General features: G+C 42.7%; 1 protein-coding gene across 3 annotated transcripts in view; it reads right to left on the bottom strand.

Moving 5' to 3' along the window:
* FGF23 (fibroblast growth factor 23) overlaps positions 1-25290 on the bottom strand; it is a 36230-nt gene extending 10940 nt beyond the window's left edge. The window contains exons 1-3 of one of the 3 annotated variants that reach the window (XM_080391663.1): positions 16654-25290; positions 2539-16474; positions 404-507 (exon numbers count right to left, since the gene is read on the bottom strand). In XM_080391663.1, the coding sequence (XP_080247789.1) occupies positions 404-507; positions 2539-2761 (327 nt within the window). In that variant the 5' untranslated portion in view covers positions 2762-16474; positions 16654-25290. Of the gene's footprint in view, positions 1-403; positions 508-2538 lie in introns of all 3 variants that reach the window. The other 2 variants (XM_080391664.1, XM_080391662.1) reach the window with 2 other exon arrangements.
* Position 25291: the final 1 nt, after the last annotated feature.

Below are 25291 nucleotides of genomic sequence, written 5' to 3'. Positions count from 1 at the left end.
ACTCGGGCAACTCAGGCTTAGTCAAATGTAGATCTGAGATGCATGCCCATGTTTTCAGCAAAGGTATTATAATGATAACGTTGTTTTCTTTCTGAGGGCTGCATTGTCTGAGCTGCTCCCAACCCATGGCTCTATGCTACAGCAGGAATTCAGGTTGGTCTACCACTGGATCTCATTCTGCCCTCATTTACCCAAGCAGGAACTCAGATGATTTCTGTCAGCTCTGCAACCCAATACAATCAAAGAAAAGAGGAAAGTTTTACCTAAGCGGCAGTTCCTCAGCTCACTTAAGTCTGTATCCTCCTACTGTAGCTGTACAGATTTGCCCTGACTGAGGAAACAGGTACCACAGTAGCAGACTGGACGTGCCTTTCAGCCTTGAGTCTCAGTAAAGGTCACTCACCGAGCCAAAAATGTTTCCATTCATGTCCATACATAGATAGCGTCCACTCTTCACACCTGTGATTATTACTGAGCCAGCACCCTCGGACTTCATCATTAGGGCACCTGTTAAGAAAAACAAAGATATCAAATCCAGCACCCAGTTCAGCACTGCACCGTTGCCTTACAGATCCACAGATGCTGTGGCTGGAAGTGTCCCCTGGGGGTCTGAACCAACCTCCCACATGACCTGGGACTATTGCCCACCCTAGATCAAGTTAGCTGTGGCTTTGTCTGTCTGAGTTTTGAAAAGCTCCCAAGATGGAGATGTCACCACCTGTCCAGGTGCCCTGTTCCAGTGCTGCACCAGCCTCCCAAAGACAACATTTTTTCCCTAACATCCCCTGTGAAGTCCCAAACCACACTCTGGGGACATTGCCCTTAGTTCTGTAACTACCCAGAAGATGTCTCCTTCATCTTTGTGACTACCTGTGGTATTAGGTTAGCCTTAATGCCCTTTTTAGTATACAAGCCCAGCTCCCTCAAACCCTCCTGATACACCGTGCTCAAGGCCCCTGACCATCCTGAAAACCCTCTGCCAGACCAGCTCCAGTTTCTTCACATCCATCTTGAAGTGGTGTTGCTATAGTGCTCAAAGAGCAGTTTCACTGGTGCTGAGTGGGAATTAACAACTTTCCTTGATCTGCCACGGTAGGTGGTTTGCCTTCCTCTCAAAGCGAGTGTGCTGTTGTCTTATGTTTGACGCTGTGCCTGCTGCTTGCGACCCTGAGGTCCTACCCAGGAGGGCTGTATGCATCTAGCCTGTGCAGCTGCAGGGGGTTATTGCAGAACTTGGCACTTCTCGTTGATCTGGTGTCTCAGTGGTACCATGGTGACCTGGCAGAGATTCAGTCACCCTCCCTTTCATGACCCCTGGCATTGTCTGATTTTCACTTCTCCTGCTCCACCATTCCAAATACTGGTGTATTTGCTTCATGGCAGATACGGGGAAAACATGACATTCTGCTGTCTGTTGTTCTCTGAAACTTCACACTGGTTCTTGACCAACAAACCTAAAACTGGTTTTATAAAACCTTTAAATATGTAGGAAGAATAATAAGACAGTGCAATAATTCCTGCAAGTGTTTCATTAGTAATTCCTTTGAAAAAATATTTAAAAAATAGCAGAACTTGCTCATTTTTTCTCCTTGATTAAATTTTAACTGTTAAAAACATTCTTTGCTCCTTATATACTAATGTAAAAACATCGTAACATATGCTTACATTTTTAATTGAGTGTATAAAAATGCTGTGCAGCAATAGCAATTAACATGACTTTATGATGCCTAGCTACTTGTGATTCGAGTATTGCTAAGAGAGAATTACTTTTGAAATGCTATGAAAGAACCTTAACTCTTTAAAAAAGCCATTTTTCTACTAACTATAATGTTTAGGTCGGGCATTCAGCAAAGGAAGAAGAATACCTTCATTTTCCATGAAAATAAACTATGATGAGACAATTTGAGAACCTTTTAGTTACAGTAGGGAATATCTACTTCTCATGAACCTCGAAGGCTTAACACTTCTTTTATGACAGCCTGGACTTTCGTAGTTTACCCCTTTTTAATCGACCTTGGCACACCCATGTTCTACGCAGATTAGAGTTAGTTTTAGTAGCTGTCAGCTCTCTACCCCGAAAAAAAGATTTTGTAGATACTATCAGTTTTCCATTACTGCTGTGATGAGTTCTCTCATTGCAGTGCCTTTGGTAATACTCTCAGTGCAATGGGAAGCAGCTGTTTGGGGGATGCCATCACCAACCTTTAATTGCAACTTCCACAAGAAGTTGTGGGTAAAATCATGAAATGAAGGATAATTCAGGTAACATTTGCTAGCAGATTATTACAGGTACTATAGAACTTTAGTTCTCTTAGGCAAGGAATAAAATTCCCCATCCACTAGATTTCTCTGGAGGAATTTTGTTTATTTGTTAAACAGAAGGAGGATTGTAATTATGTATATTTTCCATCCCATCGCTGTACTCCTCTGTCTGCCTGCATAATGAGAGGAGTATTTTCTAGAGCTAGTGAGAAAGCAGAAGTTTGTTCTCCCTCCCCTGCTCCCATGAAGACTGAGGGTCCATAGTACGCTACTTACTGTAGATGGTTTGGTGAGGAACACCATCAATGTAACCATCAGCGTTGATTTGGAGATGGAAGCTGTTCCTCTCTGTATCTGTGTAGAGGTGCATCAGGTGATCTCCATTCCCCCAGCTGGGATTCAGCAGCGGAGAGGAGTTGGGAAAGGCGAGGGCAGCCTTCAGGCTACACAATACCAGTAGCATGTACCGCAGGCAGCTGCAGGCACTGCTTTGTGGCATGGCTCACCGTTCCTCACCCTCGGTTGGTATCTGCAGCTCAATATGTCTCTGTGCTTCTTGCTTGCCCTTGGTCGCCTGTGTCTGGAGTGTGAATCCTCAGATAGGTTCCCTTCTTTTCTGCAGAGGCTTATAAAGGGCAGCAAAGTGACATCACACAGGAAAAACTTCTCCACATCCTTGATTTTTGTCAAAGCAACATTTTAAGTGTCCCGAAACCTCAAGGGAAGGATCTCTGGCTAAGGTGCGGGGGGGAAAAATGTAAGGTTTCTAAAGACAGCTCACGAAAGCTAATCATATGTTCAAATGTTATCTACAACCCTGTGACATCTGAAATCTTCCCACGCCCCTACTGTTAGATCCAGGAAGAGCAATCCACTGCACTTAACTTTCACTGAAGGGAATGACCCTTCAGACCTGATTTATCTGTTTATTTAGATTCCCACCTCCCCTCTCAATTTCCAAACTACATTCTGATTTAGTGGAAACATCAAATACTGCTACAATATTTTGCAAATGTATCAAAAGCTGATATTAAGTTGTCCTGTGCCTGGTTCTCCCTTCATTATGGTATAAGTTTAGCAGTGAACCTTTTGGGCTGATACTTGTGTCACTCCATTTAAGCAAAAGAAACTTGATGTGAGCATAACCCACTTCAAATAAGCTGCCCCTTTTGTTTCTCCCGTTTCATTTTGAGTCACCTGAATAAAGGTGACAAAACAGCTGAAAATTACCTGTAGAACACTTTAAACCTGTGTGTTTTTTCCTGCATTGCACATCGGGCTGGCAGTCCTTTAGAGAGTCATAGAGGTTAGTGTGGCCCGTTCAGATCCAGGATCTGAATCAAACCTGAAAGCTCTCCTATTGGTACTTTTCTATTACTTCAGGTGCAACAAACAAGGTTGGAAGAACTACAAAGGGACATGACCAAGCTGGAAAGTAATAAAAGTGATGCTAAAAAATGTTCCAAGATACAATACTGGCTTTTCAGTTGCCCTGCCAATGTTCCATGTCTTTACAAACAAATCTTCTGATTTAAAAAAATATGGTACCATTTATTATATGAAAATGCTGTGTGTATGGGTAAAACAATAATAGAAATAACAGGTTATAAAAACGGACTGTGTTAAGGTTTCTTTCAAAAATTTATACAAAACTTAAGAGTACCAAACAGCAATTTCCTAAGTTTTTTTAAAGAAACTCAAGGATTTTAATTGTAGCAATGTTAGGTTCAGTTACAGACTCTAGTTGGACACAGTATGAAAAATTCTTAGTTTCGTTAACAAGCTGTGGGGCAGTCCCATCAGCACCAACCGTATCATGGATTGATACAACTGTAACCAACGGCAGATGTTGATCTGAATTTTTTTTTATTGTTTAAAATTAGCAAAACTCTGCCAAATTCTTCTGTCACACCTGTGTAAATCTAGAGACTTGCGTCAGTGTATATACACCTGTGTAAATGACAGCATTTTTTAGCCAAAGTGTATAAAGGTCATATCTTAAACTGAGTAGACTGACAAAGCTGTCTTCACCGAGAGGCATCTAGGCTACAAATATTTTACCAGTTATAACATCTGAAATGCTTTGCTTTAATTTAAAAAAGAGCTTGGAGGGAAAGGGGGTTTATTTTTTTTTCTCTCTTTTTTAAAGTGATGTATCTATTGTTGAAATTATCCACTAATATTTTTCACTTTGATATTAAAACAAATGTTTGGGGGGGGGGGGGTTGTTGTTGGTTGGTTGGTTTTTCTTTTGCTCCCTTTCATTAGACTACCATGGAAATGCGGATATGTATACCTCAGAAGCAAAAGTTTCTGCAAAAGGCACTTACAGGATAGTGTGTCCTCTTGGAATTTTTTGTCATTCTTTTGTGAATGCAGTTTTTCTGGTTTGATATTTCATATTTATCACGACATTTTTCTGTACTTGCCATTATGGATTGATCTGGTCTCTGGTGTCTTAGCTGCAGAAAAACAGTTCTCAGATGTTTGAAAAATTTATTCAAGCTCTATTTTAGCACATGCTAGTTGTGAGCAGCTCTTTCACTGTTTTATATGTCAGAAAAGGAAAAACTGAAAAACTGCTTTCACATGCTTAAATAGTTTGGCATTTTCAAAACTTTCCCATAGGGTCAGCAAAACTCCAGACTTTGCTGAGTTTTCTTTAGGCTGCTGGACTAAAGCAAATTTTTTTAAGTCTCTGCTTGTGAGGATGATAATGTAATTTTTGCCTTTCCATAGACTCTTGTTGTTGTTGTTTCAAACCTACAAATTCCCACTGCATGTGGGTTTTTTTTAACAGTCCATTTCTTTTTATTTCAGGCTGATCCATTTATTCCTTCTGTTGGTATGTAACTTTCTTACCTTCTACCCATTCAGCTGTTGATGAAGTAACCACGTGTATGAAAGCTTGCTTACTTTTTCAGCTGTGTCTGTTAGTCTATTAGAAGTGATGACGACCTTTCTTCTCAAGTATCCTTATGCTGTGGCATTAGTAATAGCAATATTTCTGCAACTTTTACCACATATGTTGATACTGCTTTTTTTGTTCTCTATATTGTTCTGAGATGTTTGGCGAATTGAGATGGCTTTTCTCAGTTCTCAGTAAAGAATTACCTACAGAGTCTTATAGATTTTGCTTGTTGCAAAAGAAAGAAAGAAATGGAACTAAATTTGAAGACCAAAAACATTTCAGCAAACTCAGAACTGCTGCTTTTCTTTAACGGCTACCTTAGTCCAAATGGATGGTTCAGGTAGCGCTAAGTTTTCAAACATGAACATAGGTTAGTCCCTCCTATGAGGAGCTTATACTTTTAAGGAGATGGGAAGGAAAGTGGGTGCTGTGAGAAGAGCAGCGTGAGCACGTGTGGAGCCTGAAACATGCTGGTGGGAAAGGGCAGGTCTGACCTACACCTCAGGACTGAACGTGAACTTTTGTGTGGTCAGGAAGGCCACACTGCCACATTTTCCACTTCCCATTGCAGGGATGCTACACAGCCAGTGTCAAGTGCCACAGCGGCACAGGACTTTCCTTGGAAGCATCCTGCAAAGGCATCTGGGACCCAGCCCAGAGGTACCACCCATGGTGGATGTTGGGAACCACTGAGGTGAAGTGAGGAAATTCTCACTTCAGAGCAAGATTTAAAGTAAAAGGATGGATAAGACGGGCCCCAACTTGCAGGCTGAAATTTATTTGAGAAAATCACTGATGCTCTGCCCCTTAGTGGGTCTCATTCCCCTCCCTCCCTCAGCCGTGCCTTCACCCCAGGCCTGCTCCTGCTGCCTCCTTGCCTCTTGCTTCAGAGGCAGCCCGGGTCTGGCTAGGGCACTGGGGCTGGGCACGCGGCGGGCCAGGTGCCGCGACTGGAACAACTGTGACGCTTGTGCCTCACTGGTACCGTGTGTAGCCCAGGGCACAGAGCAGATGGGCCACACAATACCGAACATCTGTAAATGAACATCATAACTTTCTGTGTGGAATGAAGCATATGTCCAGTGGGAAGTTTTGTAATTTATTGAAATACGATCATTTAACTCCCAATTATACCCAAACCTGTACACAAGAGGAACTGAGTTAAGGTCATAGGAGCAGCTTGAGATCTGACTTTCCCCCATTTTGACTGTTTTGAGTTTCAGCCTTGGGTCATTTTTTGATCAAAACTGTTTCGGATCTGTAAAACCCTGAGCTCAGTAACTTGCCCAGCTGCTAGAAAAGTAATGCCTTTCTTTTATTGCTTATCACTTCACTCAGCTGCAGAGGGCTTACAAGGGAAAGGTAAGATTTTTAAATTAAGTCACTCCAAGTGATTTGCTCTCAGTTACCTTTTGCAGGCTCCTTGAAAGTGCTTTATGCACCATCAAAAATTTGCAAGTTAAAAAAACCCCAGGAGTTTTCTACTCAGTATAATGGGCTTGCTTTCCAGGATTCTCCTACGAGTGAAAATGCACGTTCCCTCCCAGTGCTGGACTACCTTTCATCATGCAGGAGCACCTGTGGACCTGTTGCTTAATAAAGCACATTGACTTATATTTAAACAGGTGTGTGGCTTGTCCTTCTGCAGAATTCTGTGCTATCTCGGTATCCGGGATGGCCTCAGGAAGCCTTTTGCTCTCTGCTGTTTCAAAGATCGCAAGGGAGTTTGGCTTGACAGATTTGAAATTACCCTCTGCTTTCAACAATTTTCCTTGCATTGCACCCCTTCAAAGAGGTCAGAGAAATCAGGGGCCCTTCCCTCTGTCTCCCCATCCTTAAAATCACTGTAATAACTGGCTCTGGGACAATCACATCTTCAGAGTTGGAAATACAAGGGTGGAGTGCCTCTCCAGAAGTTATTCTAGGAATAATGACGCACTAAGTCAACGGTATGTACAGTGGATGCTCTGTGTGTATGTGTGTGCATAAGCCTTTGCCACAGACTTTACCCAATGTTGTTAAACACATCCTGAGTGACCTTATTTGGATGTCCCATTCTTGTCACACTGCCCACGACTAAAGAAAACATCCTGGCTAGGTTCACCTACGTGAAACAAATGAGGTAAGCACAGCCCACTGGGTCTGGGACCGCAGCATGTACTAGCAGCTTCTGCAGTGTGCTTGCCAAATATATTGTTTTGGGTCTTCTATTTTTTCCCCCTCACCTTTTCTCCATATAGTAGACATTCTGGAAATCCATTTCCAGTTTCAGAAGTGCTAAGTCACCTGCACAAGCAGCTCAGGCAGTGATATTGCTAGATTAGATTCCTCGATGCCTGTCTCTACAGGATGGGGGATGTATGGTCTTCCTGAGAAGTGCCTGTCTTGTCTTCTTGCCACTTCTCTTTCCAGTCAGGCAGAAGACTGTCTGTCATAAGCTTTCAGGTCTGGTTCACATGTCCAAAAAGGGGGCAGCTTGTTACCAGTGGCTTTAGACACTCTGAGCTTTCAAAATATAATGCAACAAAGACAGGCAGAAAGAGAAACCCCTGATATTTCTTGCCTCAATATTTCACTATTTTGAGGAGGTAGATAAGAAAGCAGACTTCCCTGCCTGTAAATGTCCCAGATGGGCATTTGTGATGCTGTTTGTGTTGTTTTGCTCTAACTGAAATGAAGGGCCTCATTCCTCCTCCAGCTGAAATCCTTGGCAGAGCTCCCAGTCAAAGCAGAACCAGTCCCTAAAAGGTTGTGTTTTCTGAACAAAGAATGTTTCTGTCATTTTAAAGGGTCTGAATTTTCTTAGGTATTGTGGAATAGAGAATGGTTGCAGTCTGTAATGAGAGCTGCTGATACCCTCTATTTCCAAAGAGACGCTTCTGGTTATTTGAAATGGAGTCTTCCAGGTTGTGGCACCCATTCCTCTGGGCATGGGAAGCCCCTTTCACATATGGGGACCTGCTTCTCCTGCAGCTTGGGTCAGCACCTGGACACAACCAACCCCATAGATCATCTAGTATGCTTGGTGGTAGGTAGATGAGAGGATGTCCTTGTCCCAGAATGAGACAAATGAGAAAAGTTGGTGGGGATCTGAGGGTCGGTTGCAGCATAGGAGTAAGTGAGGGGCAAGTGGTCAAGGTGGGAGGTATAGGTATGAGGGGGTAGACCAAGAAAGTGAAGGAAGAGGGCATGAAGGCAGACGTCTTCACATTTGGCTGTGATAGCTGCTGCTCTTTGTACATGACCAAACTCTGAGGTAATCTGCTTGAGCGATGCAAGTGGTTGAACCAAATGCCCTTTCTCAGTGTCTTGTGGTATCAAGTTCTCCTAGTAATCTGTGGCTTAAAATATGTATCTATATATTAAAAACATATAATTTCATCTCTTGGTGTGCAAGTCGTAAAGGTACCATAGGAGTGAAAGAGTTGCAAGTTAATTCTGCTCCTACACACATACTTGTATCAACTCTTAGGTGTTTTTTCTCCTCAAAACTAGACAGCCCAACTCAATCTGAGCTCCCACTTGGAGATCTGTGCATGCTTTCTCTGAGCATCCTTTGATGGTTGCTCTTGTTGCTCAGATCCCAGCCTGAAGACCTTGATACGCTTCAGTCCACCCTCTATAAAATAAAGTCCACATGCCCAACATGTGCAGCACTTGTCCATCCCTTGTTGCACTGCGTGACCTTTCTTTCTTTCCTGGATGCATCTCCATTGTTTCCTGTATTGCCTAATGTGGTATAACCAAATGCTTTTCAACCTGTTGGACCTGAGATGAGAAGGACAATAGACGTGTGTGAGGCAGCTTTTGCTTGGTGGGTGGGTGGGTATTATGGTTGTGGCACAGCTTCCAGGACAGCAGAGGCAGAAGAGGACACCCATGGCTGGCAGAGCCCTGCCAGGTGTCCCCAGGGCTGAACAGCAGCTGAAGTGTCTTGGTAGGCAGTAACATTGGGTATGCAAAGAATCAATAAAATATTCCTTCTTTTTTTTTTTCTAAAAAAAAGCCCCCAAACTCCAAGATAACTGTAATATCTTCCCTTTCATCTGCAAGGGAAGGGAGCAAAAAGATAAAAAGCAGCCTCTAAAACACTCCTCTTGGTTACACTCCAGTTTAAAAGACTGGCACTCAGCTGTTCATGGAGCATTTTGCCCACAGCAGCTCTGTTGTGTTTCACTTCTGTTCTTTTTAGTACTGGAAACACAGTCAGTGTAAATAGAAATGTGCCCTTGGGGAAACCTTTTCCTGTGCCATTTTTCAGACTTGAAACAGAAGCATTTAGGTGCTCAGGGTTGAAGGGAACTTAAATTTCTTGGTGCTTTTATCATGTTTGATGTTTGATTTTGGCTGCTCTATTGAATCCAAACCCTCATAGCCAAATGCTACTGGAATAATGTTGCTATTAAACTGGTCAAGGATTTTTTTTTTATTCCTGCACATCAACACACACAAAGTAGAGAACTCAGTTTTATAGATAATTTTTTAGAAGTGTGAACATTTTGTCTCTTGTAAAAACCTATAGGGCTTGGTGGAACTTAGGTTGGAATCTGATGCTATAAAATGTAGTTCGCTAGCATGGCAAACTACTTGCAGTCCTTGAAACACATTTGGTTTCTCAGCAGCAATACAAGTTTAGTCTTGGGAAATGCATGCCCTTACACAGGGGGCTAGGAGGGGTGGAGATGGCAGCCTTACAAGCAGAAGCAAAGGTTTTAAAATACTTTTAAACAATAGTTTCCTTATTTTATGTTTCCAAATCTGGTTTGGGGAGGAAATATTTGGTACGCTATCCACAACCCTTAAGTTTTCAACTTTACAGCGATGCTATTTGATCTATTCAGAAATGAAGATAATGTCCAGGCAGTCTAATCTCACCAGTCTATGTCTACAGCTTTGTGCCTGTGTTTTAGTTATTATGCGAGTTCGGGGGTTTCTTTCTGAAGAAGAAATAGCATTTTTAAAATTGACCTCTCTAGCATCAGTTTGTTTTCAGATGTAAAGAAACAAACAACAGCCTTGCAAGATTGAAAAGATACACTGATATTACAAAAGATTCTGACAAACAGATTTGAAATGCAACTATAAAGTATTTCTGAGTAGTGTTTGCAAACCAAACAGTGACATTAGGTTAATGAACAGCACTGAAAAAAGGTGGAATTAAAACTAATAAAGTAGGAGCAGAACATGCAACATACTTCTTACTTTAGTCAGAAAAAAAGAAAGAAAAAAAGTGAGTGAATTGGTTCACAGCCATCTCCATGGGTAGTGTTTTGTTTCAGTCTGCTCTAACAGCCTTCTGTAATGTACACTTTCTGTGCAAAACCTGTACATTAAAATTCATTAAGATTGAAAGGAAGTATCAGTAATTTGGGCTAAAATACTCTATGGTCACAGGTGCAACAAAGGAAATTTTGGTTTAAGAGAATTTTTAAAATTCCCCTGAGAGTCATCAAGCAGATGCCCAGAGGGGCTGTATCCCACAGCCTTGGACATATTCAGAACTTGAGTGGGCGAAGTCCTGAGTGAGCTGGGCTAGCTCGGGAGTTAGTGCTGCTGTTATCACAGCTCAGACTGGAAACCCCCAGGGACCCCTTCCCACCTAAATCTTTCTCTGATTCTATGACACTGGGTATGGTAACTTATTACACTGCATTCATTGACAGTTTCCAATAAACTAATAGGATAATTTCCCCTTGTTAGACAGAAGATGAGAATAGATAAAAACTTTGTTCTAACCTAGTTTTAAACTTAGTTCAGGCTCTTGGGTTCACATTTGCATTCATTTCTGTCTCCTGAACAAAGGGATAAAAAGGCTTAAAGAAATGAAGAATGGAAAATGCAAAGAGGGTGGGGGAAATAGACTGAAACTGTCAAAAGACAAACTATGCAGACAACCTCAGCAGCAGCCAAGGGCCCTTTTGCTGTGGGACAGTAACAACAGCATGTGACTGATATGGTTAGAATTGCTTTAGTACAATTGCATGTGTTGCTCTTTAGCTCTGAGACTTATTTTTTAGTGGGATCTCTTTGAAACTAAAACTTGATTCAAAACCCATTTGCTCTATAAGTTTTAATAGTCATTTTTCAACATGAAAACCTAAAGAGTAAATGAAGAAGTCCATGACTGAACCAAGCATTGCTCTTGTACCGGTACCTCTAATGCAAAGCATGCAGAAAGAGTCCTAAGCTACTGCAAGACTAGTACAAGATTCTGGAGTCCTTTAAAGCAACGTGGAGATCAAACTTTGTAAAGGGCAGGGCAAGATAAGTAACAGTGACGTTATTTTTTTACCTAAAACTGTGTTAGCTCAGCTTTGCTCAGAAGCTGGTGTCTGTTTGTTGAGGTGTTTCTGTGATGGGGGCACCTGGAGCACATAGACAAAGGTTTATTAGGTTGAGTGGAAATCTGGCAAAGATATGTCTTGAACTCTGCCCCTGATTCAGGTTTTCCATGACAGAATGGCTTTTAAGGTAGATTTGCAGCTACACTTCTTTGTGTACCGCAGAGACAATAGTTCTTCATGTTACTTTCTCAGACACTTGGCAACACTTCCATGCAGTCAGGACTTCAGATCTCAGGCTAAGCTGATGGGAACAGCAAGTGGCACAAGCGACTTATTTGACTCTAACTTCATGATCTTGCCTGGTTACAGGCACACTGCTGGCAAGGAGGAACTTGAGTGACACGTTGCACCCTGGATGCACAGGTTCGTCAGCTGCTGGGACACTGATCCTGCACCTTGGCCCTACTGATCTTTGGCCATTTTCACAGCTGGCACAAGCTGGTGTCATGCCAGGGCTGGCTGGGAAATGCATTCTCTTTCACAGAAGACATGCAGGTGGTTTTTGTCATCTTTATTGAAGTTTTGGATTCTCACCAAACCGCTCAGTTTTCCAAAAACAAAGATTTCTTGGCTGATTTTTTTTTTTAACTTAGAAATGCAACTTAACGCTTTGTTTCTAAACAATAATAACAAAAAAATCTTCTTTATTATGCTTTCCATAGTCTTAATGGACTTTCTTGCATACCAGGAGCTGGCTAGCCTGCCTGCTTAGTCTGAACATGACTATGTCTCTGACACTGGTGTCACTTCAAGACCCATTGCTCCATGGTTCATTCATTCCTCGATCCCCACTTCTGGGGAAAGGATGGAAATGAATTCAAGTTAACATTTTCATGACAGCTGACAACCAGCTTAGCATAAACTGAGGTGGTGCAAAACACACACATAGGATATTTTAGACAGAAGAAATTTCATAGTCACCCAAGTGGCTTGTAGACCTGTATGTTGATTGTTACAGGGGTGTAGAAAATAAATTCTATTTGAGATTATCCAGGTCTTCTGAAACTGGCAAGTTTCTCTTTAATATCTGCAACACAATGTCGACAGATTTGCTCAAGATTTACAGGATGTGGCACCCATACATGCCCCCTCCCTTTCCCACATTTTCTATTGCTCTAATCATTGCCTTTGCAAAATGTTGTTTTTTTAGTGAGCTGAAGGAAGGGCTGCAGCTTCTCTGACTAGATTCTGAAATCTGCCCTGTGCTACAGTTTATCCATCACTGGCATACCCATTTCTGCTGACTTGTCTACCCAGGTAGTGTGTCTCGTCTAAAAAAATGTATTCTTTTTCCTGGTGTGCTTGCTTCTAGGTCCTTATGAATACTGAGGATACACATACACAGCCTCAAAAAGAAAATCAGTTCATGCACCCATCTCCTCTTGTAGTGCACTGCAAGGCAGCTAAATGTACACTGACTGACTGCTTTATTTCGGGAAAACACTTTGTTTTATGCAAAGTTTCCTATTTCCAAACATTGTTGTTAGTCTAGCACTGGGATTTAGTGCTTTTGCATAGGGTTGGCTATATGGTTATATTAAAGTGAAAAAGTACTTAACATATTTTCACTAAGGGACAGTAACCAGGCAAGATCATGAAGTTAGAATCAAATAAGTCGCTTGTGCTACTTGCTGTTCCCATCAGCTTAGCTTGAGATCTGAAGTCCTGGCTGCATGGAAGTATTGCCAAGAGTCAAGGTAGGGCACGGATTTGTCATGGGTCCACTACCTTGTAATAACTGCTTCTGTTTTGCCCCTGTGGGAACTGTAAGCTGGCTTGTCCCTCACTGGATGACTGAGGTGGTTAAAGTGTTATTGAAAAGAAATTATGATCTCACTGAATGACACCTATACTAGTTATAATCACCTTCCTTATGTTTTTGCAGCAAGTCTATTGCCTCTTCAATAAACTGGAAGATTTGTGTTGGCCTGGTGAGTCCTGGGCCCAGGTCACAGACAGAGCATCCCCAGGAAAACCACCAGGCTCTGATCACCTGGAATGGCTCAGAATGGATTAATTCTCATAAATATTTAAGAAAAAAGTAGATGCTTTTCTCCAGACAGCTCTGAAAAATGTAATTGCAAACAACTCTGTGAGTTTATACATTATCGCTAATGATTGCTCACTTGACCTAAGCTGTATGGTCGCATTGTCCTTGAGGAGCTATTCTAGTGCTGTGAGGTCTGGTCCATGAAATAACAAGCACACAATAAAATTGTGAATTGTAAACAGTTAACTTAGGGGGTAGAAATTTAGTCCCGATCAAGGCATTTTGATCCACACCCTGTAACAAAAAGTAACCAACAATAATATGCATGCATGCAATCCAGGATTGAATAATATGTTCACATCTCATGATCCAAGGACACAGCTTGTTCAGCTCATCTGGACTTATTGGCCCCTTGGATTTTAGCCAAACACTTTGCAGCAGACTATGGCTTCCAAAACAAACATGCTTTTGGGTTGAGCTGGATGCAGAGCTTGGCTGGAGAGGAAAAAGAAATCTCCGCTTGTGGCTGCTTACTTGGTTGTTTGTTTTTAGGATTTTTTTCCAGTGACAGCTATTTCATCAGCCGGGATTGGTCACTGCAGTTAACTGTAATTCCAGTTTGCATTATATATATTAAACCTAGAGATCCCCACAGTTTGTCTTAGCTTCAGTCTCCCCCTCAGTTACCCAACAGCTGGAAGAGATTCTTACTTCCTCCTTTACTCTTGCGTTCTGACAAGGAAACCAAATGTCCTCTTGGCTTCTGCTGAGTCATTTGTAACTCCAAAAGTGAGGTGCAAGAGTTTGCAGTTGGGTCATTTTTCCAAGGAACAAAAAGTCTTCTGTAGTTAAATACCTGGGATGTAATTATGTGTTCCGTTGTTTAAACTGATGCAGAGCAGGGTGGCTTCAGTAAATGCTGAAAGCAAAACCAACAGAAACAGAATGTAAAAGAGATTTGGGGCTGTTTCTTTCCTTTTATGAGCATATCTTAAGTTACACTGCCAATGCTGACCAGCACACTGAAGTCACTGAGACACCTTTAGATCATGGCCTGCAAATGTCTGTCAAAGATGCCGAATGCCCTCTGCTTTCCTTAGCAACAGTGGGAATGGGACTGAGCATTGCTAAGCTCCATAGGGACCAGATTGTTTCACAACATTTTAATTTGTTTGCAAATCACTTAATGAAATCCAGACAACAGCCTCACCCCATTGTCATGCTCTTACACAAAACTGTCTTAAATGAATGTCTGGCAGTTCCCTTGGGAGGCTGGAGGGGGAATCCCCGGTTTATAGACTCTCTGCCTTTGCCACTCCTTGCCCTTTGAGACTCCTTAGTGTAAGAAAGGCTATCAACGCAACTGTTAAAAAAACAATGGCATATTGGGTTGTATTAGCAAAAACATAGCCAAGAGATCGAAGGAAGTGTTTATTTCCCTTTTGTGAGGCCACATCTGACACTGTCTGGTTTTGAGCTCCACATTGCAAGAGAGATGTTAACATGCTGGAGCAAGTCCAGAGGAGCGTCACTAAGATGTGTGCAGACTGGAACACATAATATACAAGGAGAGGCTGTTGGAGCAGGGTTTGTGCAGCCTGGAGAAGATAAGGGGGCAAATCTGGCTGTAGGTTCTCTACTTGAAGGGCCACATACAGAAGATGGAAGTGATTTTATTAGGATGAGGAAAATAGATTGCTGAGGTATTTGTTCACCCGCCATTTATCAGAATTGTCCCAGTTCAGCACATATGGCTAACTTAGTTTTCCACATCATCGGTTTTGCAGTGTCTGCTGCGTGTGAGAGACAGTGCAGAGAGCTTCAGTGCGTTGTCTGCAGACACGTAGGAATCCTGTGGGAGAGCTGAGAATTCAGCCTGGGACTTCCTCATGCTGGCCTGGCACCCTGTGAGCATTTCCCTGCTGTGTCCCTAGTTACAGAACCCCAGTGTGAACCTTTTCCCAGAGGTGTCTTTCTCCTCCGGTTCCAGAATCAAAATTGTGAAAAGTCATGCTAACCTCTCCCTATAATGGCCGATTTTCCAGACAAACGTGTTGTGCATCTCCAGAGTTATGATGATGTATCTCGATCCAGGCGGTCCCAGGTGAGGCTGGTTGGGGCCATTAAGGCCCGTTAGTGCCCTCAGGGCTCTGGCAGCAGCTTCTCTGCCCAGCCAGGCGCTGGTCTGGGATCAGAAGGGACTTGCTGTTGAGGGACTACGTTGCTGGGGGGCACTAGTAGGATTTTAAGGGGTGCAGAGCCAGACCAGAAATAGCAAAGTGGAAGAGGACATGACAGGGCAGACTTAGAGCTGAGGGCTGGTGGTGGGGTCTGAGCTGGCCCTGACCAGTCCCAGGGACTGGGTGAGCCCGAGGGGGAAGATGAGGTTTGGCTGAGGGCTTGGCGCTGTGGGGATGCCAGAGCCCAGGAGATGGCCAGTCCCTTGGGAGGGCTTCTAGGGCTGAGGCCCCAGGTGGTCAGCAAGCAGCTCGATGGCACTTGCTTGGGTGCTTGGGAAGGGCTGAGCTCACTCCTGGGGAGCAGCATGGCCGGCCGGGGACACCACAGCCCTCCTGCCGCGGCCAGGCAGGGGCAGAGGCCTGGCCTGGCCGGCCTCCCCGGGCATGGGGCTGGGGCGGGCAGGCCCACAGCTCAGCGAGGAGGGTCATGGCACATGATGTCCAGCATGTCCACTGTCCCAACCCAGGCTGATTTAAATAAGACTGGGCCCTGGAAGCACCTTTGGTCAGGTTGCTGGCCTGGCCTTCTGCAAGGCTGAGTTTAGCTGATTTAGAGTCCAGCAGTCCCTCTGCTTGTGTGGCTTTTTCCTGACCTGTGAGAAACTGGGCCCAGCTCCCACCTTTGCTGTGGTTTCTCATCACGTTTCCTCAAAGACAGGCTTTGCAGAGCTGCTGGAGATCCTGTGATGTCCACACTGCCGTCTCCTCCGTGCAACACCGAGTTTTGCTAAGGAGAAAAGGACCAGGAGGCAATTAGGTCCTCAGGTCTCCATGGTATTTCAACATTGGATCCCAGCCCCTTTTGCCACTCCTAGGATCAGTGTTGGGATCCTGCACAGAAAATCATACAGCCTGGACTGGAGGCTTAGACTGAGTACACTGGGCAAGCCTGAACCTGCTTCCTACCTTATAGCAACATAAATTTCAGGTGACATTTACATGTATAATGTACAGGCTGGCCCTTTGGTCTCAGACTGTGTCAGCCTGTTACTTCCCACCACATACGCCTTTAAAAGAAAGAAAAATATATTAACACTAAAATGTCTCACACAGTTATCATTTAAACTAAGGAGAATATTTTCATTTTTCTACAACACCGAAAATAAGGACCTGTTAAACAGAATTTGATGTTTCCTGCCATAAGCTTTCTTGACTCAAAAAAGAAATGGGTGAAAACTACTGAAAATCAAAAGGTTTTCAGTTACCACTTTTCTGATGTACCTGTTTGCATGTCCTAAGGAAAGTAAACAAATTATCTGAAAGTTTGTTTTTTACTGACTAGAAAGCCTATTTTTTCACTTTGAGGAAAGCTCTGGCTACATTTTTTCGTGAAACTGTGGTATAGTACCTGCCACTCTTCTAGAAAAACTGTGCTAGCTCAGTAGTTGATGAAGAAGTGACTATAGCATTTGTATGATGCTCCAGATTTTGCTGGTGAGGTAAATCTCAGTTCAGTAGATTTCTTCACAATCTGCCTGTTTCTAAGTGTCAGTGATCCTTTCTGTGTTTTTTTTTTTTTCCTTCTGTATTTCTTTTTCCCCGGAGTTATGGTTTCTGCAGGTGGCACACTGCCCCCTGGCAGTCAGACAACCAGCATCTTCCCCCAGGCTCCTGGTCCTGCAAAGAGCATCTCTGGTAGTCGATGAACTGGAGACTGTATCATTTGTGATCACTTATGGTCCCACAACACTATTTGTAATAATGCACTCAGTGAGGTAACAGGGAAAAAAGGGATTTCTTACACATGCTTTAAAATTACTCTCTTCAGTATAATTTGGAAAAGGCTGTTGCTTTCTGCTTTCGCACTCAAGGTGCTCCATGCTGCAAAACCGCATTTCCTGCCACAGATGTCATCAGCAGGGAGATCCAATGAGCCTTGTCATCTTATGTCATAGAACTATATAGTAGTTTAGGTTGGAAGGGGGCCTTTAAAGGCCATCTAGTCCAACCCCCCTGCAATGAGCAGGGACACCTTCTACCAAATCAGCTTGCTCAGAGCCCCGTCCAGCCTGATCTTGAATGTTTCCAGGGATGGAACATTTACCACCACCTGTCTGGGCAACCTGTTTCAGTATTTCATCACCTTCATCATAAAAAAAATTCTTTCTTATATCTAGTCTGAATCTACCCTCTTTTAGTTTAAAACCATTATTCCTTGTCCTGTTGCAACAGGCCCTACTAAAAAGTCTGTCTTCATCTTTCCTATAAGCCCGCAAATTTTTATATTTCTTATTTCTATATTTCTTATAAGAAATAAAAATTTCTTATAAACCAGCAAAATACACAGTATTGAAAGGCCATAATAAGGTCTTCCCAGACCCTTCTTTTCTCTAGGCTAAATCACCCCAGCTCTCTCAGCTTTTCCTCATAGAAGAAGTGTTCCAGCCCTTTGATCATTTTTGTGGTCCTCCTTCAGACCTGCTCCAACAGCTCCATGTCTACATCCTTTAAGGCGTTCTGTGTGGCACTGCCTTTGATGTTTAGGCTCATGTTTTATATTTGCAAAAACCTTGGCAAATCTTCAGGCTGGAAAATTCAGAGTAAAAGCAAAGTAGTTTTCATAATCAATTTACCTGCCTAGTATTATGAGAAATTAAACCCCAAATATTGTGGTTTGTGGCTTTCCTGCATAAGGATGCAACAGATGCTAACACGGGGAGGGACCGGAAGCCTATATCAAATCACAGCCATGAGGTGTTAGCCTCCTTTCCCCCTTGTGCCCAGTCCCATGGTCCAGAACTCATGCTTGGCCTCTTGTACCTCGCTGCTAAATAGCAACACAGCCACCAGAGGGCAATAATAATAATAACAGCCAATAAAAAATTGCAGTAATCAGCCTCAGGAGGTCAGACTCTTTCTACCTGTCTCTTGCACCGTAGGTGTTGGCGTTAGGTGACATCCAGATTTCAGAATAGCACTGCTGCCACCCTTTTCCCTGAAAGTGGTCTGGACTTGCACCTGAAGCCATACAATTCATGCACCTGTGTCTTCTCCCAGATCTTGTGCACCTACAACTGAAGTAGCCTTGTATCCATGAGTTGCCAGAAAGCCTTTTTTTTTTTTTTTTTTTTCTCTTTCTTTCTTTCTTTTTGTCCTTTCCTTTCAGGCGACTGAATCCTTCAGATTATTTCTGCAGCTATTTGTGCTGGTGTGGGTGAGTTCTAGTAGGAAGGACATTTTCTGCTCCGTGTGCAGGACAGATGTGGCTTGTGTCAACAGGAAGATGCCATCAGCTTTTAGGCTGCCTTCCAGCAGAGCACAAGCTGTACTGGTGATCCATTTGAGACATCTGTCTGTGATTGACCCCTTTTGAGATGATATCCAGAGTTTCATCCAGAGCTTAATGAATCATGAGGCTATCACAGGGGCTGTTAGAGGGGCTAGATAGAGGGGATTCTTCCTGATACAATCTTCTCTAACTTTGAGGTTGGTCCTGCACTGAGCTAGAGTTTGGATTCAAGCCCTCCAGCAGCTCTTTCCCATCTAAATATCTTTGAGTTCATCTTGCTGCCATTGCTGAGCAGATTTTACTGGCTGCAGGAAGGTGTAGTGCTGCCTGCTTTCACCTGTGCTCCTCACACTGTAACCTCCAGCCAGCTCAGGGCTGGCATGTCTTTTAGGAACTATTGACAACTCAGGCTCATCAAGCTAATGAAAACAGCACCTGCTGATGTGGGTCATCAGAGAAGCTAGAGCCTGAGTAAGTGGACAGATTATGGGTCTCTGCCAATGGCTTCAGGCCAGGGGACACAGAGGGCAGCATGACTTGGGGGAGGGGAGAGAGAAGGGACATGCTGGCATACTCCTGCTCCATTGTGGGTGCAGGGAAAGACTTTCCAGAGGAGCGTTTATATTTTCAGTGACAAGTCAGACAAAAAGACTTGGGAGGAAAGAAGAGACTAGAGGAACAGGATTAGTGCAGGGAGCTAGGAGAGGTGCCTCTTTAAGCCATTCGACCAAGTTTTTTGTTTCAAGTGAATTTACCCTTGTATACTAAAGCTTCCCTGACAAGCATCCCACAGCCTGTCCAGGGTGAGCAGCAGAGTTGCTCAGACAGAAACCCAAGCTGAAGTGGTGAGAAGGATAAGGTAACTGTGTCATAGGTGTATCTGTGGGAACAGGTACATCATTAAGTTTCAAATTACCTGAAAGGAAGCAGAATATTATATATACCAAGCAAAGTTCACCCAGAATTTTTCCTGCTCTTCATAGAGGTGTTTGGCTTAGCTCAGCCCCCATCTCATCCCCCAAATTCCCTGAAGATTTTTAATTCTCTGAGCTGAGAGCACAGAGTAGGAAGGGAGCATGGTAACTGCTTCTGTCTCCCAGGGCGCCTGGGTACTCGCTTAGGTGTGTCTGGCCAGCATCACCTTTCAAAGGGCAAGCTGCAGTACAGGGAGAAGAAACTAGACTGTGTCTGAGGTTGTCTTGTGATCTGACCATGTATAGTCTTCTCCTAGCCTCTGCAGATGACTTCATACCAAATCATTTATGTTTCTGTTTTGCTGGGGCTGGGTTGGTTTACATCAGCTGCCAGTTTGTCCCATTGTTTCCGGTCCGTGCATGTGGGTTATGTATCTTCTTCTCCCGTTCCCACTCCTGCCTACAGTGACTGGCCTTTAGAGCTGTAAACAAGGCACTTCTACAGTAGACAGAAGCATTGTTTAATCCACCAGTGAAATGAAGTCCTTTCTCAGGTGAAACGTGGCACATATGCAGAGCAACGACACGCAAGAATTTATAACTACTTGCAAAGGGAGTTATTACAGGGAAATGCAGGAGCCAAAACACAAATGCAGAGAATGGCTTTTAGCCAGCATGGTGGTGGCTGATGTTCTTACACTCCTGAGAAGGGCCACCAGCAATCAGAGCTTTGGAGAATTGTCTGCTCTGCGATATCGTGCTGGTATGGATTAAACAGCGCACTTAAACAAAAAGCAGGTGGCATATTCCCAGCTAGTTGTTTCTAATACCTTAGTCTGTGTCCTCAAACTAGGAGAGATCATTTAATTGACTGAAGGACTGATTGTCATCTTGGGAGGGGAGAAAGGGAGATCAAAACTTACCAGATCACTGAAATGGAACAGTGTTTCCCAAATACCCAACTTTGAGACATAGTGAGGCAGAATCCCTCAGAGATGACTGCAGGAAGCTTGTCTCCCAAGTCCCAGACAAGAAGAAAACACCATTAAAAAAAAAAAAAAATTAAGAAAAAAAGAAAAGAAAAAAAAACCCCTTTCATATTTAATGAAGTAAGGGATATGCACTGGTAGTTAAACACTGAAGAGCACTAGCAACAGGAGAGCAGCACTAGACCCTCCCCACATAAAAAGCATTGGAGTTTAGACAGGTGGCTATGACAGCTCATCTTGAATCAGATTGCACTTTTATTTTCCTTCTTTTCTGTGAAACTCCCAGGTTCTCTATAGCTGGCACTGCTCTCCTGGCTTGCCAGGCAAGAAGTCTGAAGAACACAGAAGTCTACCACAATTTTAAGTGTACCAATGCATCATCTGGTTCTAGTCGTGACTAAGAACTGGGGGTGAGGGGAAGGTGGGGGTGATTTAATAGAGCAGCTCTGAAGCAAGGGAAAAACCAAATGTTAAGAGGGATTTGGAGTCAAAACACTACCAGAAATGTATAAAAGTTTATTTTATTAATACATTAAACTATTGTGCGCAGCACATACATATAAAAATAGAAGCAATTTCACAAACAACTTATTGGACAGTTTTGTGTTTCTTGCAAATTTACACTCTCAATTGTGAGTCCACATTGCATCAGAATATGAGGTATATTTTAGTGAAAAAAAAAAGAAATAATGTGAGAACTTTGGCACCATTTTACTGTGCAAAATAAAATCTTGGAATTGAAATAGTTAGTGAGGTATACAAAAATTACTCTGCTTTTCCACTGTGTGTGTGTCTGCATCTCTGCATGTTTGGGGAAAATTAGATCATTTAAGAACATGATTCAGTGCCAGTCAAGACTGGTTTCTAACAGAGGTAGATTAGGTCTTAAATTATTATGGCATTTGCCCATGGAAGAGGGAACCTTGAAAATAGGTATCAACTTCAAGGAGAATCCCATGTGCAAAATATGGGCAAGACAGGCTGGCGTGGGGCATTCACAACAATGCTTTCAAAGCTTGTAGCCCATTCCATGACTTGGCATTAATGGGCACTGAGATGAGACATGCTTTGACAGGGACCACTGCAAGAACTGTCAATAATAGGTTGATAATTTGGCCCTGATTTGCAAAACTCCTTTACTTTCATGAGTTTTCTTTACATAGTCACATATCCACGGAACTATTCTTCTAAAGAAAGTTTTGCTTGAGCGTTTGCCAGAACATGCCCATATTCTCTCCATAGCCTCCGTATCACGAACATGCAGCTTACAGAAGGTTTGGGTTTTTTGCCCTCCATGCTAGCCTAACAAATTTATCCTGAGTTGTGTAAAATGCGTGGTGGTCTTCCTAAATCCTCCTTCTCCCATGCAGGTGGTAAGGAAGGAAGTGGAATTCAGCTACTCAAGCATGGGGCAGAACAGGATCAGGCCATTTCCTAGGCAAGTTGTACAACTTCTTGAACACTGCCACAGTGCTCACGGCTGCTGCGAGCTGCCACCCGAGACTGCACATGCACAGCAATGTGTCAACACGTGCCTTAACTCCTCTCTTGAAAGCAGCCACGCATTGGCTTAAGGAGCACCTCTGTAAAAGCATCATATCCAACTAGTCTATAACCCCACAATGCTTCAGTACTGCACTGTTTATGCTGGAGGGGTTTCCTGCCACAGTTATCACTCCTGACCATGATGTTTCACTCTCATATTACTCAGGATTCTGGCACTGGAAGACCTTTCGTGATTTCAGTGTTGACTTCAGTGTTGATCTGGCTGGCATTGATATGTAATAAGAAAAAAAACTGGTGTAAAGAGGAACTCAGCAGAGTGACTGGTGAGGCTTTCCAAATGCCCACCAAAACTGCATCTGCAAGGGCCTGCAGTTCTTAATAATAAACTCTGAACAGCAGGCTGCATCCAGAATTCTTGTGACCCAGTCTACTGTTTATTCTTGCTCTTGACCAGTATGTGCAAAATGGAGTCAGTGAGTCTGATACTCACCTTTTATGCCAGCTATCCCATTATTTATCAGTACTGGCAACAATACATTACTCTAGACTGCATTGGTTTAAGAGGGAACAGACTTCATCCTATCCTAAGGACACTGGTTTAAGCTGTAATAAAAAAAACCACCCTTGTGTGTCAGCATCCAAACTATGATTTCTTCTACATCCATGTACTCTTCCATCCTTCTTCAAACTTAATTTCAAAGACAATTAGGAATATTACACAAGGATACAGGTTGCCAGCTAATGTATTTCAGCACAGCTGTAGTCTTCTTATCTGTACCTCTAGGGATTCTAGGTCACTGTAACTGTCTAATATCCTCCAAACTTTTCTCTGACCCACTCTCCCCACTCAAAAAATCCTGCTTTCTCTCTTAAAATGCACATTTTTCCAAAGAAAACTGTTGCACACATTGTGGATGAACAAAGTGTGCCAACTTGGCTTCTCTCTACATACCGCAAGACCAGAAAATGAAGAGTAACTCCTTTCCCTTGCCATACCCAAAGTGTCCCATTCACATGCTGTAAGCAGTATTCCATTCTTTTTTCTCTTCATTTACACTGTGATCACCACTTACATTTGAGCAAAATAAATTCAAGTATAACTCACACAAAAGGAGCTGGAAAACTGTACCTTGTTCACAAAACAATTGTCTTGACAATTTTTCAGAAAGCGTGGCTGTAGATACATCCTTGTAGGTGTGCTCTTTGGGCCAAATCTTCTGCAGCTATAAACCAATAGTCTTACCAGGCTGGTTTACTCCAACTGATGATCTCACCCTGACAGTGTTTTTCATGCATGTCAGAAGGCTCAAATTCATCATGAATAGACACTCCCTGCAAATAGAATGGCATGTCAAGGCTGGACATAGCCACATTTTGGCTGGACGTGGGAGATTATCTTGCACTCAGATGTTCGCTTCTGCAGCAGCATGGTCCATCTATGCTGAAAATGCTCATGCTCTGACATTGCATTGAATCTAGTGTCAAATTTAGGAGCATGCCATCAATGCAGGAATCCCAAGGCTTCTGGTAACTGACATTTATAGTGACTGTTGACTTAGGGACTCTCAAAATACTCTTTCAAAGGCACAGAGAATGTAGCGTCATTGGTGATCTGGAAAAAGGTTGTCAAAACAGGCAAGGTTGTGGGCCATTTGTGTGGCTTCTAGGAGAGCTTTGGAGAGTATTCCATACAGCATGCCCTGTTGTTTTTGAGACTGATGCTTTGGAATTGACAGAAATTGGAATTAAGGCACAAATTCCTCTGTCCCAATGCAGGAAGGCATGCTTATGCAGCCTCCTTCTTCCTCTGTCCTTCATACCTCAGTGAGGTGTGATAGAGTAGCACCAAATATACTTAAAGCAGTAAATAGAAGAAATTTCAAAACAGAGAAATTTTCTAAAATAACCTTTTGCTGGAAGCTTTCATGAATATCATACATTTTATAAAATGCATCCTGCAGACTTGTTCTAGTTCTTAGAGATTAAGAAGTTTCAGCCTAAATGAAATACAATGCCTTGAAATATTTATGTCTTTCTATGTGTGCATGCGTATAAAGGCACCTGGGCACCTAGAGACTGGGATGGTTGATTCATTAAAATATGTAATCACATAGATATACACTCACACATCCCATGTCTAGATATATACATGTATTTATATTAAAGATCTACACACCTATATTTGAGGTGAGTCTAAATTAAACTCACAAAATGCCATTGGAAATCCTTAGCTCCAAATATATTTTGCATTTGGGACACATCCGTGATTTATCCTGTGGTCCTTCTTAAGGGAAATTGTAGGCCTTCATTTTGCCAACAAGTCCATGTGAGGAGACCCTGGAGAATTCCTTCAGAAATGGAGGGTCTCTGGGGGTAGACAGTTTGCTTGTGTAGAAGTAGCTTGTGGAATTGGCACCTTAACGATCAAAATAGATTGAGGACTTTACAAGACAGGACACAGTGTGCAGGAGGAGAGACGCAGGTAGATATTCAGATGGAGTTAACTGCTCGAAGCTCGGTGAAGCAAAGTCATCTGATGATTTGGCCCATGATATGTAAACAGCTTACTATAAAAGGTTATTATCTGAGGTAATTAATACTATTTAGTAAATAATCTATGATTGGTTAGATGATTACCCACAGCCATTCTATATCTCCCAAATACTTCCTTTGCACTCCAGCTTATACTTTTCTCTGTTCAGCACCAAAGGAGGCACATAGCCATGTAAAATTTGTACAGAGTAGAAGAGAAGCAGCATCACATTACATACATTATGTGATGAATCTAGTACAAATATTTTTATCCAAATATACACATACATATATAGATTATTATTTTTTTTTCAATGAACAGTATAAATACTTTACCTGGGAGATTATTCCCATGTGCAAAATGAAATAGTTTT

This window comes from Falco punctatus (assembly GCF_963210335.1).
Source record: "Falco punctatus genome assembly, chromosome: 6".
NCBI classification, from domain to species: Eukaryota; Metazoa; Chordata; class Aves; order Falconiformes; family Falconidae; genus Falco; species Falco punctatus.
Note: the sequence above shows the minus strand (reverse complement) of the source record. Positions and strands in the feature narration are given on the sequence as shown.